Raw genomic sequence first — 17,025 nt, forward strand, 5'->3', positions numbered from 1 at the left:
GGGGGGGGGGGGAGAGGGAGGGAGAAGACAAATTTTCCCTGGTGTTAGGAACTAAAGCTTCTATTCTGGTGCCTTGCAACATATTTTTACAATCCAACCAATCAGGCATTGACCTTCTTGCCAATCAGCTTCAAGCTGTGTTGGGAGAATGGGCAATAGACTTATGGTTGGGGGTCACCACAACATGAGGCACTTCTGCGGCATTAGAAAGGTTGAGGACCACTGCTTTAAGAGGACTTTATCTCGGGTCCTTCCAGAATTGCGGTGGTGTTGAAGGACAAGCCCATTCATTGCGACTGATCTGCGCTTGTGGAGTTCAAGGCACCCCCGGTGTTGACCCCAACCCAATTGCAACGGGGAGAAATCCTACTTGGGCAGCTTCAGGCAGGGTCTTCCTTCTGAATTGCTCCCAGGAATTGTCCCCCCCCTCCTCCCTTTGTCCAACCACGGTCACTCCTACGAAGCTGAGAACCCAGGAGAAATTCAGAAAGCCACAAATCAGAGGTTAGTTTTCCATGCGCTGGAAATTTTGTCAGTTCAAGAACAAATCCATTCACAAGGGCCCTTAAGATGCGAAACAAAGACATTAACCGGATTATAAAAACAGGATCCTCGGTATCTACATTTACAGTGATACCTCGTCTTACAAACGCCTCGTCATACAAACTTTTCGAGATACAAACCCGGGGTTTAAGATTTTTTTGCCTCTTCTTACAAACTATTTTCACCTTACAAACCCACCACCGCCGCTGGGATGCCCCGCCTCCGGACTTCCTTTGCCAGTGAAACACCCATTTTTGCACTGCTGGGATTCCCCTGAGGCTCCCCTCCATGGGAAACCCCACCTCCGGACTTCCGTGTTCCGTGTTTTTGTGATGCTGCAACAGAAGTCTGGAGGTGGGGTTTCCCAGCGAGGGGAGCCTCAGGGGAATCCCAGCATCGCAAAAACACAGGTCCAGAGGTGGGGTTTCAAGGACTTCAGTGTTTTTGCGATGCTGCGATTTCACTGATGCTCCCTTCGCTGGGAAACCCCACCTCCGGACTTCTGTTGGCAGCGAAGCGCTTGTTTTTGCGATGCTGGGATTCCCCTGCAGCATCGCAAAAGCACAGAAGTCCAGAGGTGGGTTTTCCCATGGAGGGGAGCCTCAGGGAAATCCCAGCAGTGCAAAAACGGGCGCATCGGCTGGCAAAAGGGGTGAGTTTTGGGCTTGCACGCATTAATCACTTTTCCATTGATTCCTATGGGAAACATTGTTTCGTCTTACAAACTTTTCACCTTAAGAACCTCGTCCCGGAACCAATTAAGTTTGTAAGACGAGGTATCACTGTACGTGGTATTTTTCCATCCATTCAGGAGACAGCACTCATATTAGATCTGAAGGCGTCTGCCCTGCCTTCCTGTTTCTTGTCGGGTGTGTTGAATTACAACTCCCATCACCTCCCGCCATGTCCATCTGCACTCTTGGCTGAGGACAATGGGAACAGTAGTCCAAGCTGTAGCTGAAGAGGCCAGGAGCTTTTTCTGTGTTGTGTTGTTTTGCTTCATCCCCTCTGTACTTATCTTTTGATGTGTGGGTGTCCCGTTTTAGGGTATATTCCATTCTGAATTAGTGCCGTGAACCATGGGTGAGATTAAAACATCCCAGAGGTTTCAAAAACAGCAAAACACCCCTCCCTCCTTCTAGCACTGATGATGTTACCTAGTTGTGTCATGAAATGTCTGCAAGAAAACCACCAAGGACCTCGCAATCCTCTTCCCTCTGCTCCCTGCAAACCCCACTTCCTGAACTGATGATGTTACATCGTTGGGTAAAGAAATGTCTGTGTGAAAATAACTAAGCTCAGAGCGCACGAAGGACCCCATAGTCCTTCTGCTCTACTCCTCCTCCCCTCACTATCTTCTAGCAATGATGATAGAATAGAATAGCAGAGTTGGAAGGGACCTTGGAGGTCTTCTAGTCCAACCCCCTGCTTGGGCAAGAAACCCTACACTATTTCAGGCAAATAGTTATCTAACATCTTCTTTAAAACTTCCAGTGTTGGAGCATTCACAACATCTGGAGGCAGGTAGTTCCACTGGTTGATTTTTCTAACTGTCAAGAAATTTCTCCTGATGTTGGGTCATGTAACGCTTGTAAAAAAACAACCCATTTTAGAGAACACCAAGGGCCTCACAATCCTCACCCTCAACCTCCTTCTCTTCCTCTTCCACCCTGTAACGCCCCACCTCTCATTTAGTCCAGATGATGTTACCTAGTTGGGTAATGTAATGTCTGCAGGAGAGCACCAGGATTCCCATGGTTATCTAAAAAGTTGGTCCTATGAAGTAAGTCTACAGAGTATGAAGAAAAAATGGGAAGGCTTCCTCCCGTACCTGAGGCACCCCTATTTTTCGACAGGCTTCCAGGAAATTTTCCACATTCCGTCGACACTTGGCCATGGTTAATTTAGGCTGCAGAAGGGAGAAAGAAGAAGATGGTATTCACCAGGAGCAGCGATGTTAAGTCTCTGGTAGTGATGGTGGACCTACAACATGTGTATCAAAAATGACAAGCCATGCAATGTGGGGTTGAAACCAGGATTGACCCCATTCAGGCAAGAATGGGATACGTTGCTTTATAGCGTCCAAAAATGCATTTCTTTTACTTGCATTTCATAATTATTTGATGTTACTTTATACTTTCTACGGAGAGGGGCAGCATACAAATCCAATAAATAAATAATAAATAAATAATTACCATATTTTTCAGAGTAAAAGACGCACCTTATTTTTTGTGGAGGGAAATAGGGAAAAGAATCTGCTTACCAGGTGTTCATCTGGCCAGCATCCTTAATCTCGTCGGCTTCAGCACATTATTTTACCCCCTGGTTAAGGGCTTTTAAAAAACCTTATTCAGAGAGAGTAACAATGAAAGAGCTTGCAGGCCAGTAAGAGCTGGGAAAATCATTAGCGCCTAGTTAGGACTGGCAAGAAACATTTGGAGCAAGTAGAGCAATGGGAAAAAAACCCCTACAAAGACTTAGGGCTTGGAAAACATTTTTCGCAAAGAGTAACAATAAAAGCGCTTGCAAACCAGTAAGAGCTACGAAAACCATTAGCACCTGGTTAGGCTGGGAAAAAAACATTTGTAGCAAGTAGAGCAATTTACTACAAAGACAGGGTTTGGAAAACATTCTTGACAGAGAGTAACAATGCCGCTTGGTGGGACCCAGGGGAAGAGCCTTCTCTGTGGCGGCCCCGGCCCTCTGGAACCAACTCCCCACATAGATTAGAATTGCCCCCACCCTCCTTGCCTTTCGTAAGCTACTTAAAACCCACCTCTGCCGCCAGGCATGGGGGAATTGAGATACTCTTTCCCCCGAGGCATTACAATTTTATGCATGGTATGTCTGTATGTCTGTTTGGTTTTTATATTAATGGGTTTTTAATCATTTTTATTATTGGATTATTATTGTATGCTGTCTTATTATTGCTGTTAGCTGCCCCGAGTCTCCAGAAAGGGGCGGCATACAAATTCAATCAATCAATCAATCAATCAACCAACCAACCAACCAATCAACCAACCAACCAACCAATCAATCAATCAATCAATCAATCAATCAATCAACAAACAAACAAACAAACAGTGAAAGAGCTTGCAAGTGGGTAAGAGCTGGGAACATTGTTAGCACCTGGTTAGGGCTGGAAAGAAACATTTGGAGCAACCCTGCAAAGACTTAGGGCTTGGAAAACATTCTTTGCAAAGAGTAATAATGAAAGAGCCTGCAAAGTAAGAGCTGGGAAGTACGTTAGCACCTAGTTAGGGCTGGAAAAAAAGCTTCGAAAAAAGCTACATTCACAATATAAGACAGACCTGAATTTAGGGAGGACAAAGGTGCGTCTTACATGCCGAAAAATACGGTATTCGTTTATTGCAAAAACACCGTCCATTCATGAATACGGAGCGGAGTAAAATTCCAAGGAAAGAGAAAGAGGAATAAAAGCCAATTTTCCATGACTACCCTGGATACTTACGACCGCTGGCGAGGGCACGTGAATACTAGGGACCGAACGAGGCCGCACGTGGTTGGCTAAATGGCAAAGCACCACGCCGTCTGTTAAGGCTGCACTGAGATCACTCGGCAAAGACACTTTTAACCGGGATTCAATGTTCTAGAAAATAAAGGGGGCAGAATGATTGTTGAAACAAAATTAAGTTAAGCACAGATAGTCCCAGACTTACAGTTCGTTAAGTGACCGGTCAAAGTTACAACGGCATTGAAAAATGTGATTTATGACTTTAGCAACGTTTGTACCATTCCCCATAATCATGTGATCAACATTCAGATGCTTGACCACTGGTTCATATATGTGACAGTTTGCTGCATCCCAAGCTCATGTAATTTACCTTTGGCAATCTTCTGGCGAGTAAAGTCAATGAGGAAGCCAGAATCACATAACAACTGGGTTGCCAACTTATCAAGCATAGTGATTCACTTAACAACTGCGACAAGAACATTAGAGCTTTAAGGTGAATATTGATGTAATAATTTAGGATATTTACATGTATGTACTACAAGATTCATTACATATTTGTTAATTGTTTCTTTTTTGTTGTTGTTATGTTATATCTCCGAGACCGCCTTCTGCCGCACGAATCCCAGCGACCAGTGAGGTCTCACAGAGTTGACCTACTTAGGGTCCAAACAATGTCGGTTGGCGGGACCTAGGGGTAGAGCCTTCTCTGTGGAAGCCCCGGCCCTATGGAATCAACTCCCCCCCAGAGATTCGCACTGCCCCCTCCCTCCTTGCCTTCCGAAAGAGCTTAAAAACTCATCTTTGCCGCCAGGCTTGGGACTCTTAGATCTTCCCCCGACCACTGAATGCCTTAAGTACGATTGCTGAATGTTTGGTTAATAAGGTTTTTTTGGTTAATCTTTTCTTTTAATTGTTTTTAAACTGTAGTATTAATTGGATCATATTATTGTTCTGTTTTATTTATGCTGTGAGCCGCCCCGAGTCCTTGGAGAGGGATGGCATACAAATCCAATTAAATAAATGAATAAGTAAGTAAGTAAGTAAGTAAGTAAGTAAGTAAGTAAGTAAGTAAGTAAGTAAGTAAGTAAGTAAGTAAACAAACAAGTAAGTAAGCAAGTAAGCAAGTAAGTAAGTGAGTATGTATGTATGTATGTATGTATGTATGTATGTATGTATGTATGTATGTATGTACGTTTTATCAATATTTTATTTAAAAAAAAGAAAAGTCTTGTAAAATGGAACAAAAATTCACTTAACGAATGTCTCACTATAACAACAAATTTGGGGGTCAATTTGTGGTCATATGTTGAGGACTACCTGTACTTTACGACTTAACAATTCATGTAGTGACTGTTCGAAGTTAAGACAGCACCGAAAAAAGTGATTTATGACCGTTGAGTGTGAAACTTAGGAACCGTAGCAGCATCTCCATGGTTACGTGCTCAAAATTCGGGTGCTTGGCCACTGGCTGATATTTGTGACAGTGGCACGGCGTCCGCTTTTGTGACGCCAAAACAATGAGGGAAATCAGGTCCATTTAAGGACCGTGTTATTAACTCATCAACTGTGAGATTCGTTTAACAACGGTGGCAAGAGAAGTTGTAAAATGGTGACATTTCGTAACAACCAACCATTGACTGAGAAAGTCTGATTTTGGGCTGATGGGCAGTGACACACCGTGTCTCACTTCTATGTCCCAGTTGGGTTTGGATGTCAAAGACAGGCATAAACTAAGCCCACCAAATGTTCGGGTCCAACGCAACAGCCGCCTCTTCAATTACGTACTTTTCGCAGTTGCTCTATTACCACAACGTCTTCTTCAGGCAAGGTGGAATTGTGGTTATCGCTGACGTCATCTGTGCAATTAACTGGGGCGGGGGAAGAAGCAGGCAACGACGTCGCGGCTGGGAAAGGCAAAAGTTATCACCGTGAACGCTCAATATCACTGCCATCCCCACCCTCACAATAGAACAGGTAAATTAATGATACACTGTCGAGTCCTGTCCATTGAAGGAGCTTCAAAACTATTCGCTCCTGATGTAAACCAGTGTTTTGCAACCTTGGCCATTCTCAACGTATGTGGCCTTGAACTCTCTGAATTCCCCAGCCAGCAGGGAACAACTCTGAGGATATTTACAACCAGCCACCCCGAGTCCTATAAATTTAATATAAATTTAATTTAATTTAATAAATAATAACTCAGCCTAGGCAACTCAGTCCTATTAACTGTTTTGTGTTAATTTAATCTGCTCTTTTCTTAATTGTCCAGTCCATAATAAATTCATTTAATTATTTTTTAATTGTTTGACCAAATAGTTCAGTTTTGCCATTTTGCTTGTTGCTTGTTAAGATTTTTATTGTTTCCTCATTTCTTATTTGTCCCCTATAATCATTAAGTGTTATACCTCATGATTCTTGAGCATCTGCACCAAAGACAAATTCCTTGTGTGTCCAATCACACACTGTTCTATTCTGTTCTATTCTATTCTATTCTATTTCTATTCTATTTTTCTATTGTTTTATTTCTGAAAATTCCAACATTTTCAGAGTCCATTTTTCCAATGTGGGAACATCATTAGTCTTGTGTCATTGTGTTACACCCATCCATCAGAAATCCTTTTCTAATTCATACAGAATACAGAGTTGGAAGGGACCTTGTAGGCCACATAGTCCAACCCCCACCTGCTCAAGCAGGAGACCATATATACCACTCATCATCCCTGAGTTCCAATTTTTAAAATTTCTGGGTTTTTTTTAAAGCAATATTAACCTTTTAAAATGAATGAAAGCATCAAAGCCAGGAGAATGACTTTGGCCTTATATATATATATCTTTTCCCTCCCTCCCTCTCTCTCTCTGCCCAGTCCACCTCACAAGGTTGTTTGTAGTGAAAATAGGAGGAAGGAGTATGACATATGTTCACCAACTTGACTGGTTTATAAACATTAATAAAGATGAGATATAAATAAATAAATACCTTTGCATCTCTATGCAAGTTTTATATCTCAAAACGTCTTAGCTGGGCTAAATTTCCTTTCAACCAGCAGCTCAAATCCACCCTTTTCATTCAGGCAAGATTGCTCCTACCTGACTGTTTGCAGCTAATTTCAAGTGTCCACCTTTAGAATTAAAACATTTTAAAGAGTTGCAGCCTGGACCCCGTTGGTTGAACCAAGAGGCCATTCAAGTTACCTGTGCTTGCTTCTTCTCTGGTGGCGTTCCGGAATAGGAAGCTTTCAGGGCGCTGGGGGGTTGCTCTGTAGGAAGGGGCAGCGGCTGGGCCTGGATATGGGGCAGAGAGGTGAACTAAACGGGGAGACATGGAAGGATGCGGCGGGGTTGGGGGGGGGAGGATGGGGAGAAAAGCAAAATCCTCATTATGACAATTTAAACAAATAGAACCATATTTACGACGGTTGCCTTATTGCGCAATCCCCTTTTGCAACCTTCTGACAAGCAAAATTCGATGAAGGCAGGTTCACTTAACAACCGCATAACTAATTTAACAACGGCAGCAATTCAGGAGATCATAAAATGGGGCTAAAATTCATTTAACTGCCTCCGCTTAGTGTTGTGGTTAGCTCTGGCCCAGCTCCTGCCCCAAGGACTGTGGATGTGGGGGAGACATCCACATGCTGCAGGCCTGTTTTGCCCCCGGTGGAATCTGCTGATGAAGGCTCCTCTGACCAAGAAGACATGAGTGACAGGGAGGAGGAGTGTGTGGCAGACAGCTCAGAAGGAAATCAATTATCTAGCTCCTCCTTGGATTCGGAACAAGAGTTAATGATGCAGCCACGTATGCGGAGAGCGATGCATAGGCAACAACAACTGAGAGATTATTATCAAAGAAAATGAGGCCACCTGTGGTTGGGTGGGGCTGTGGTCATTAGTGAGGCTGCTATAAAGAGCAGCCTGTGGGTTTGGCCATTGTGGAGGATTATCTGATCCTTGTGTTTCGTGACTGCTTTGCTGACTTTGACCTTTCGTGTGCTGATTTTTCCCCGCTTGGAAACTAAATCAGAGCAAAGTGTGTTTCACTTTATGAAATAAGAAGGACTGTGAATTGCCTCACAGCTGCAAGCTAAGTATCTCAGAACTGATAAGGGACTTGTACAAATTACCAGTTTGTTTGGAGACGAGGGCTCTTTTCTCTACAAAAAGAGGGCTTGGTTTAAGTGAATTTTCATTATAAAGAACATTGTTTTGAATTTTAAAACATGTGTGTGTCTGAAATTGTATCTGTGCATTTTTGGGAGGATTCTACCAGAGAGCTCGACAGAACACTTAGGGAGAGAAATTTTGGGGCTCAATTGCGGCAGTTAAGTTGAGGTTCTACCCGTTGTTATTATCATCCAGACGAGATCCCGAATCCTGACAAAGACTCTCCCCGGACCTCCTTATAAACCTGCTGTTGGTCACTTCCTTGTTTACCTGTTTGAGAAGCAGGTGAGCTTGGCGAAACGGTGGATCGGTCATCGCTCTGTGCATCGAAGAGGGAGAGAGAAAGAGAGAGGTGAAGCTCTTGGACATTCGGCAGACGCTTAAATGACGGGACGAAGCGCCCCAAAAATACCGTTTTGGGGACCGCAGATTCTCTGAAGAGAATAAGGACTTTTTGCCAACCCTTTCAGCGGTTTAATAACGAAGGGCAACGTCCCATTTTCTTTTTGAGATCAAATGTGGAGGAACAGAAAAGAGCATCTGCAAAGCCAGCCAGAAAAAAGTGGGTGCTAATTACTGCGAGGACAAAAATAAAAGTAAAATAGAACAGTGAGGTTGATTGATATACAGTACAAGACCTTCACCAAAGCCGACACGCTGAGACAGTCCAGGTTGCAAAATTAATTCCACGATTTCTCTCGGGGGCTTACAAAACCATTAGTAGATGCCGGCTGACCTCCCTCTGCAGCTCACAGGTAGTGGCTTGCCAATTGCACAATTTGGGCATGACACCTCTGGTGCTGTTTTTGGCAGTCTGTCCACACCGCCATCATTTTTCCCAATTTTTCGGCTCTCTGAGCATGTGCAGAAGGAAAAACGTCCCTGTGCGCATGCACGGAAGGAAAATTGTGCTAGGGAGCACATGCATGTGTGGAACATTGCAATGCACATGCAGCACACCGGTAGGAAGGTAAGAGCAGGGTGTCCAGGGGAAAAGCATTTTGAAATCCCCTGATATTTCCCTGACATTTCCTTGTAACTTGCCATCTAGTTAAGACGCGGTGGTGGATGCCGTCATACCAAACGGCTAAGCTGTGGAGAAATATCGGTGGCTGAGGAAGCAGGTTTTTGCTTCCTCATTTTTGCTTGACTTTGCCAGGTAGCGCGATCCCTTGGGTTTTTTACATGATTTCCCCCTGACTTTTAAACATTTTATACAGTTTGTTTCCCCCCCAATTTATTCCATTTTTTTTCATGCATTCTCTGATAATTCCCTGATATTTCCTGAACCGCCGATTTCCCTGATAATTTCCTGATTTCCCTGTTTTCCAGGTTTGCTGGACACCTTAAAAATGACAATTTTAGCCACCACTGCTCGGACTCTACAACAGGCAAACCAGAAAGCTTGCTGTGAACCCTTAAGTGTGAAGGGAAGTGACTAAACCCGCTGTTGTGAGCCGCCCCGAGTCTTCGGAGAGGAGCGGCATACAAATCTGATAAATCATTATTATTATAAATTATTATTATTAATTTCATTTCATTGCAAGCAAAGGGCAGAAATTATTATTATTATTATTGTTGTTATTATTCTTATTCTTATTTATTAGACTTGTATGCCGCCCCCCTCGAGTCGAGCTGGCTGCAAGGACCCGGGTGGTTTTGTATGACCGGCTCCTCAGCTCTGGTTTCAGGCCATTTCCTGACCCTGGATCTAAAATCTTTGTTCAGGGCCGGGGAAACTTCTTGGCTGGCCAGGCACTGTGATGCAAGAAGGGAAGTGGAGAACAAAGAAAGGCCAAACAATGATCCATTATGCTGGGGGAAGCCTGCCACCCCCCATCCCCAGTACGAAAGTGCCAAGAGATGGAAAGCAACCCAAAAACAAAAAACCCAACCCGTGCGCTAGAAAGAGCTGCCATTGCCCTAGTCCCAGTTTTTCCAAAACAAAAATTAAAAGTTTGGTGGGGTGATTAAGGCAGTGTTTCCCAACCTTGGCAACTTGAAGATATCTGGACTTCAACTCCCAGAATTCCCCAGCCAGCATTCGCTGGCTGGGGAATTCTGGGAGTTAAAGTCCAGATATCTTCAAGTTCCAAGGTTGGGAAACACTGAATTAAGGTGCTGGCGTTTTGTAACTAGGAGATGAGGTGAATTCCAGTCTTTGCCTTAGGCCTGAAAAAGCTGCCTGGGGGACTTTGGGGCCAATGACCAGGAGACAGTATGTTCTAGTTCCACGTTAGGCAAGAAAGTGAAACTGGGTATTATTAGGTCAATCACCAGGAGACGGTGAGTTCCAGTCCCGGTTTAGGCATGAAAGGCAGCAGGGTGACTTTGGGCCAATCACCAGGAGACAAGAGAGTTCTAGTCCTGGCTTAGGCATGAAAGTTGGCTGTGTAACTTTGGGACAATGACCAGGAAATGATGACTGGATGGATGGATGGATGGATGGATGGATGGATGGATGGATGGATGGAAGGAAGGAAGGAAGGAAGGACATAGAGAGGGGAAGGAATGAAAAGAAAGGACAGAGAGGGAGGGAGGACATGAAGAAGGGGATGAAGGAAGGAAATGATGAAGGAAGGAGGGAGGGAGGATATGGAGGAAGGACATGGAGAAAGGAAGGAAGGAAGGAAAAGACAAAGAATGGAGGGAGGGAGGGTGGACTGAAGGATAATGGTAGGTAGAGGAAGGGAGGGAGGGAGGAAGGCAATGAGCTGCAACATATCTAGTTCCTTAATTCACTGGTCTATAGCAGAGTTAGGGAAAGTTGGCTCTTCTATGACATGTGGACCTCAACTCCCAGAATTCCCGAGCTAGCATGACTGGCTCAGGAATTCTGGGAGTTGAAGTCCAGAAGTCATAGAAGAGCCAACTATGCCTAGCCCTGGTCTAGAGTGAATTGCATGAGTCTTCTGGTGTTAACTGGCTTCACTTTTCCTAACTATGATTAAGATTTAAAATGCTGTCTGGCTTAATCAGGGCTAAGACTAAACCGGCATTTTGTCAGCTTGAAGTTTGAAACCATGTTCCGACCTCTTTCTACTTTTTCAAGAAAGAAATAAAGTGCTGCATTGCAGCAACTGGGCCAGAATGAATGTTATTTGGACCAGGAGTCACTGCTCACAGTCACTCATGCCCTCATCACCTCGAGGTTCGACTACTGTAATGCTCTCTACATGGGGCTACCTTTGAAGAGTGTTCGGAAACTTCAGATCGTGCAGAATGCAGCTGCGAGAGTAGTCATGGGCTTCCCCAGGTATACCCATGTTACACCAACACTCCGCAGTCTGCATTGGTTGCCGATCAATTTCCGGTCACAATTCAAAGTGTTGGTTATGACCTTTAAAGCCCTTCATGGCATCGGACCAGAATATCTCTGGGACCGCCTTCTGCTGCACGAATCCCAGCGACCATTTATGTCCCACAGAGTTGGCCTTCTCCGGGTCCCGTCAACTAAACAATGTCGCTTGGCGGGTCCCAGGGGAAGAGCCTTCTCTGTGGCGGCCCCGACTCTCTGGAACCAGCTCCCCCCGGAGATTAGAACTGCCCCCACCCTCCTTGCCTTCCGTAAACTCGTTAAAACTCACCTCTGCCGTCAGGCATGGGGGAATTGAGGCATTCCCCCCTCCCCCGGGCCTATATAATTTATGTATGGTGTGTCTGTGTGTATGTCTGGTTTAATAATGGGTTCTTTTAATATTTCAAACTTATTAGATTTGTTGTGAATTGTTTTATTGTATGTTGTGAGCCGCCCCGAGTCTACAGAGAGGGGCGGCATACAAATATAATAAATAAATAAAATAAATAAATTTAGACGGTTTCTTTCTTCCCAGGATCAGGCCGAGATGTCTGACGACATGAAGAAACAAAAACACAACACAAGGCAACACAACACTGAACGCATGCAAGGCCTAAACATGCAGGAGCAAGCAGATTTCTGGGTTTCAGCCGCTATTGGTAACATCCCAAAAGATCTTGAGAGCAGGAAGGAAATAGCATAAAACATGGAGAAATAGGGTTACATGGACAATCTTTAAAAAATGGGATCTGGATTAGAGCGATGACATCACTGATCGAAACAAAGAGTTTAGTCTTCATTAGACAGATCTGGTCAAGCAAAATGGTGGCAAACATTAGTGATTGAAATGACTTTTACAAAAAACACAGACAAAAAGGACAAGGAAAACGTTTTCGGGTCTTTGGAAGGTGACCTGGCTAAATGTAGAGAGCCGTTGTTCCTCAACTTTGGCCGCTTTAAGATATGTGGACTTCAACTCCCAGAATTCCCCAGCTGTTGTGAGTGCTCCTCATCCAACTCTGGTGATGATAGGTTCTGAAGAGGATGAGCCAGGCCCATCGTGGTACCCTGGGCCAGTGGTGTTGCCAGCTGATGCAGAGAGTGGGAGTGAGGGAGAGATAGACCTGGATGAACCTGAAGGACCATCAGAGGTGGCAGATATGCCAAGGACAGCAGGGGGTCTGACTTAAGAGGAGGAGGAGGAGGAAGATCTCGAGCTTTTGTTAGATGCCTGCTTTAGAAGATTAAGAAAAAACAAGAATACTTGTATGGGAAAAGGAAGTAAACTGTAGTTTGTAACTCTAGGGAATTGTTGACCACTCCCCATAGGTATTTAAGGGTGGCATATGAGTAATTCGGGGTGGAGTTTCAACATTTTGTAATGGAGTCAGTTGATGTTTGGGGGTTCCAGCCATGTTTATTTATTTATTTATTTATTTAATTATTTAGACTTGTAGCCAACTGTTATTTCTCTGTTAAAAATCCTTGGAGTAGAATTGCCTTGTTTGCGGAGAGGCTGGAAAGCAGTTACTGTAAGTCTGTGAAACAGGAGACTCTTTATCTCATAAAGGAATGCGCAAATTAGCTTTGATCTTCGGCAGCAGCCTATCCGCTGGACTGTTATCTTTTAACTCCTCTCACTGAGAAGCTGCCAAGATGAAATCACACGCATGACTTTGGCTTGTATAAATGAGACTTTCTACATAAAGAGATTGGTTTGAAATATCAGAGTGTGGATTCCTCCTTTGTTTACAAGCTGCGTAGGGCCGGGACAGAACACTAGCTAGCAAGAATTCTGGAGAGTTGATGTGCCCACATCTTAACGGGTTCGAGGTTGAGAAACACAGGAGAATATCACATTCCAGCATAAGGCCAATATCAAATACCAATACAGTGGTACCTCTACCTACGAACGCCTTTACTTACAAACTTTTCTAGGTACGAACCGGGGATTCGGACTTACAACCAGGCAATTCGCTTAATGACAACGGCTGCTCACTTATTAATTAACTTAAAAAATGAAAGTTTTATAATTGAATCCGGTTCAGGTGGTTCACTTTATAATCTCAACATAACCAAAATACATACTGTATTTTTCAGAGTTTAAGACACAACTTTTCCCTCCCTAAAAGAGGCTGATAATTAGGGTGCGTCTTATACTCTGAATGTAGCTTCCCCCACCCCCAGCCCTAACTAGCTGCTAACGATCTTCCCAGCTCTTACCTTGCAGGCTATTTCATTGTTACTCTCTGTGAAGAATGTTTTCCAACCCCTAAGTCTTTGCAGGGTTGTCTGAGTAAGTTTCTTTCTAGCCCTAATCAGGTGCTTACAATGTTCCCAGTTCTTACTGGCTTGCAAGCTGCTTCATTGTTACTCTGTGCAAAGAATGTTTTCCAAAGCTCTAGGTCTTTGTAGGGTTTTTCCCCATTGCTCTACTTGTTCCCAATGTTTCTTTCCAGGCGCTGATGATGTTCCCAGCACCTACTGGCTTGCAAGCTCTTTCATTGTTACTCTCTTCGAATAAGGTTTTTTTTAAAAGCCCTAACCAGGGGATAAAATAATGTGCTGAAGCTGACCAGACTAAGGACGCTAGCCAGATGAATACCTGGCAAGCAGATTCTTTTCCCTATTTTCCTCCCCGAAAACTAAGATGGATCTTATACCCCGGTGTGTCTTATACTCTGAAAAATATGGTAAATAAATAAATGTCTCAGGATGGCCTTACAGGCTCCAAATAAAAAGGGAAAAGGTCAAGGAGAAAAAGCAAACAAACCAGGACCTGTGAATGTTGGCTACAGCCAATTCTATAATCACGGTTTGCCGGAACAATGTGATTTAGGAAAAAGGAGGGACGGCCATGTTTTATGCTATTTGGGGTTGCGTTGATGAACGGCCTTGTTCGGCATGCTAATTCTGGTGTCGGATGCTCACACACACACACACAAGCACACACACAGGCTACGGCGTGCAGGGTTCTTACCACCAGCAAGGCACTATCGTCAGTGTGCTGAGACCGTCTGGACGGAAAAGGACACTGGGAAATGCGGGAGAGAGGTCCGTTGTCAGTGACAAAGAAGACAAACAACACCATAGGCAGACAAGCACAGACATCTGGAATTAACAAGGCTTTTTTTTTTATGGGGAAGAAAGCACATAAGCGCTCGCCAGCGGAGGAGACCCTGACTTGGGGGGAAGGGGAGGAACCCCATTAGCCCTTTAATGAATCTCAGCCTTTGGCCCGTCTGCAATTGATTCCGGAGCTGCGGCTGACACCCACCCCCACCCCCCAAAATGTAGCACAGCTCCAAATTCCAAACTTTTCCAGTGAAGGAGAGAACAGAGCTGGAAGGAACCTTGGAGGTTTTCTAGTCTAACTCCCTGCTTAGGCAGGAAACGCTACACCACTTCAGACAAATGGCTATCCCGTCTCTTCTTTACAAAAAATCACAACGTCTGCTCCACTGATTAACTGTCCTCACTATTAAGAAATTTCTCCTTAGTTCCAGATTGCTTCTCTTGCTGATAGTTTACATTTGTTAATTTTTCTGGTGCTTTGAAGAATAGGTTGACTCCCTCTTCTTAATAATAATAATAACCACAGAGTTCGAAGGGACCTTGGAGGTCTTCTAGTCCAACCCCCTGCTTGGGCAGGAAATCCTACACTACTTCAGACAGATGGTTGTCAAGTCCCTTCTTAAAAACTTCTCGTGTTGTAGCATTCGCAACTTCTGGAAGTAAGCTGTTCCACTGGTTAATTGTTCTAACTATCAGGAAATTCCTCCTTAGTTCTAAGTTGCTTCTCTCCTTGATTACTTTCCACCCATTGCTTCTTGTTCAACCCTCAGGTGCTTTGGAGGATAGGTTGACTCCCTCTTCTTTGTGGCAACCCCAAAGATATTGGAAGACTGCTACCATGTCTCCCTTGGTCCTTCTTTTCATTAAACTAGCCATGTCCAGTTCTTGCAACCATTTGTCATATGTTTGAGCCTCCAGTCCCCTAATCCTCTTTGTTGCTCTTCTCTGTGCTTTTTCTAGAGTCTCAGCATCCTTTTTGCATCGTAGCAATCAAAATTGAATGCCGGATTCCAAGTGTGGCCTTACCAACGCCTTATAAAGTGGTATTAACACTTCACGGGATCTTGATTATATCTTTCTCAGTACTGTTGAGCAATTTACCACATGTACCGTACCTTTATCATATGCAGTACTGTATATATTGTATATACACATATACTCATATGACACAAATACCACCCCCATTGTCCTTTTTTTTTCTAGACTGTCCAACCCAAACCCTGCAACCGTTCTTCATAAGTTTTAGTCTCCAGGGCTTTTAGTTGCGCTTTTCTGCACTTTTTGCAAACCCTCAACATCGTATTCAGGAAGGCAACTAAAGGCACAAAGAAGTTTGGCAGGCACTGAAAACAAGCATGAAAGAAAAAAACAACAGCAAGACGACTGAAACCAGACTGAGAAGCTTTATAGGGTGAAGGACTTGATCTGACACCCCACGTTATCAAAATTACGTTCCATTTAATAAAAATTAAAACAAAAAACAAAACACTCTCCAAACGATGCAGGAAAGGGTATTGCGAAGAAAAAGCAAACGTCAAATGGGGGAGATACAGTAGTACCCCTAGATAAGAGCATAATTCGTTCCATAAGGGAGCTTGTATCTCGAGGCAACTAGTTGTTTTTCCCCTCCGAGATAACCAAAAGCAGGGATTCTTGCGCCACCTAGTGGACGCTCGGCTCGTATCCTGAATTTCAGCTCGGGAATAGAACAGAAATGTCTCTCCCCTCGTGGCTCGTATCTTGAAATACTCGCATGTAGAGCAGCTCGTATCTAGAGGTACTACTGTAATTGGAATGAGAACTGATTTTTATCACCCTCGAGTGGTTGCAAGGTTTCAAGCGTTCTGTGGCTTGCAAAATTCAGAGGATGGCACATGCCAGTGAAGGTGTGTTCCAAAGGGAGTGCGCGTGCAAGGAGGGTGTGACAACACCAAGCGGAGACAAGCTTTCCGATGATCAATAGAAGAGAATATTTGTAGCTCAGGGTTGAACCGTGGGTTGCTTTTTTGCAGGTGTTTCCTTATCCAGCTATGTAACGTCATCAGTGCTGAAAGGGAGGGGGCGTTGGGAGGAAGGATCCTTGGTGTTGTCTGACCTTAGTTGTTTTCTTTCAGACATTTCATGACCCAACTAGATAATATCATCAGTGGTGGAAGGGAGTGGGATTTGGGGGAAGGAGGAGGAGGAGGAGGAAAAGGACGGTGGAATCCTTTGTGCTCTCTGAACTTGACTGTTTTCTTGCTGACATTTCATTACCTTGGTAGGTAACATAATAACAACAACAACAGCAACAGAGTTGGAAGGGACCTTGGAGGTCTTCTAGTCCAACCCCCCGCTTAGGCAGGAAACCCTACACTACTTCAGATAGATGGTTATCTAACATCTTCGTAAAAACGTCTAGTGTTGGGGCATTCACAACTGATTAATTGTTCTAATTGTCAGGAAATTCCTCCTTATTTCTAAGTTACTTCTC

At 44.1% G+C, this 17,025-nt stretch overlaps 1 protein-coding gene across 6 annotated transcripts in view; it reads right to left on the reverse strand.

Annotated features, from left to right (window-relative positions):
- LRCH3 (leucine rich repeats and calponin homology domain containing 3) overlaps nucleotides 1-17,025 on the reverse strand; it is a 128,813-nt gene that overhangs the window by 15,275 nt on the left and 96,513 nt on the right. For 2 of the 6 annotated variants that reach the window (XM_070753826.1, XM_070753823.1), the window contains 5 exons: nucleotides 8,450-8,498; nucleotides 7,211-7,300; nucleotides 5,804-5,922; nucleotides 4,016-4,153; nucleotides 2,375-2,452 (listed from right to left, as the gene is read on the reverse strand). In XM_070753826.1, coding sequence (XP_070609927.1) covers nucleotides 2,375-2,452; nucleotides 4,016-4,153; nucleotides 5,804-5,922; nucleotides 7,211-7,300; nucleotides 8,450-8,498 — 474 coding nt within the window. Of the gene's footprint in view, nucleotides 1-2,374; nucleotides 2,453-4,015; nucleotides 4,154-5,803; nucleotides 5,923-7,210; nucleotides 7,325-8,449; nucleotides 8,499-14,457; nucleotides 14,512-17,025 lie in introns of all 6 variants that reach the window. The other 4 variants (XM_070753825.1, XM_070753822.1, XM_070753821.1 and 1 more) reach the window with 3 other exon arrangements.

This window comes from Erythrolamprus reginae, chromosome 5 (assembly GCF_031021105.1).
Source record: "Erythrolamprus reginae isolate rEryReg1 chromosome 5, rEryReg1.hap1, whole genome shotgun sequence".
NCBI lineage: Eukaryota > Metazoa > Chordata > Lepidosauria > Squamata > Dipsadidae > Erythrolamprus > Erythrolamprus reginae.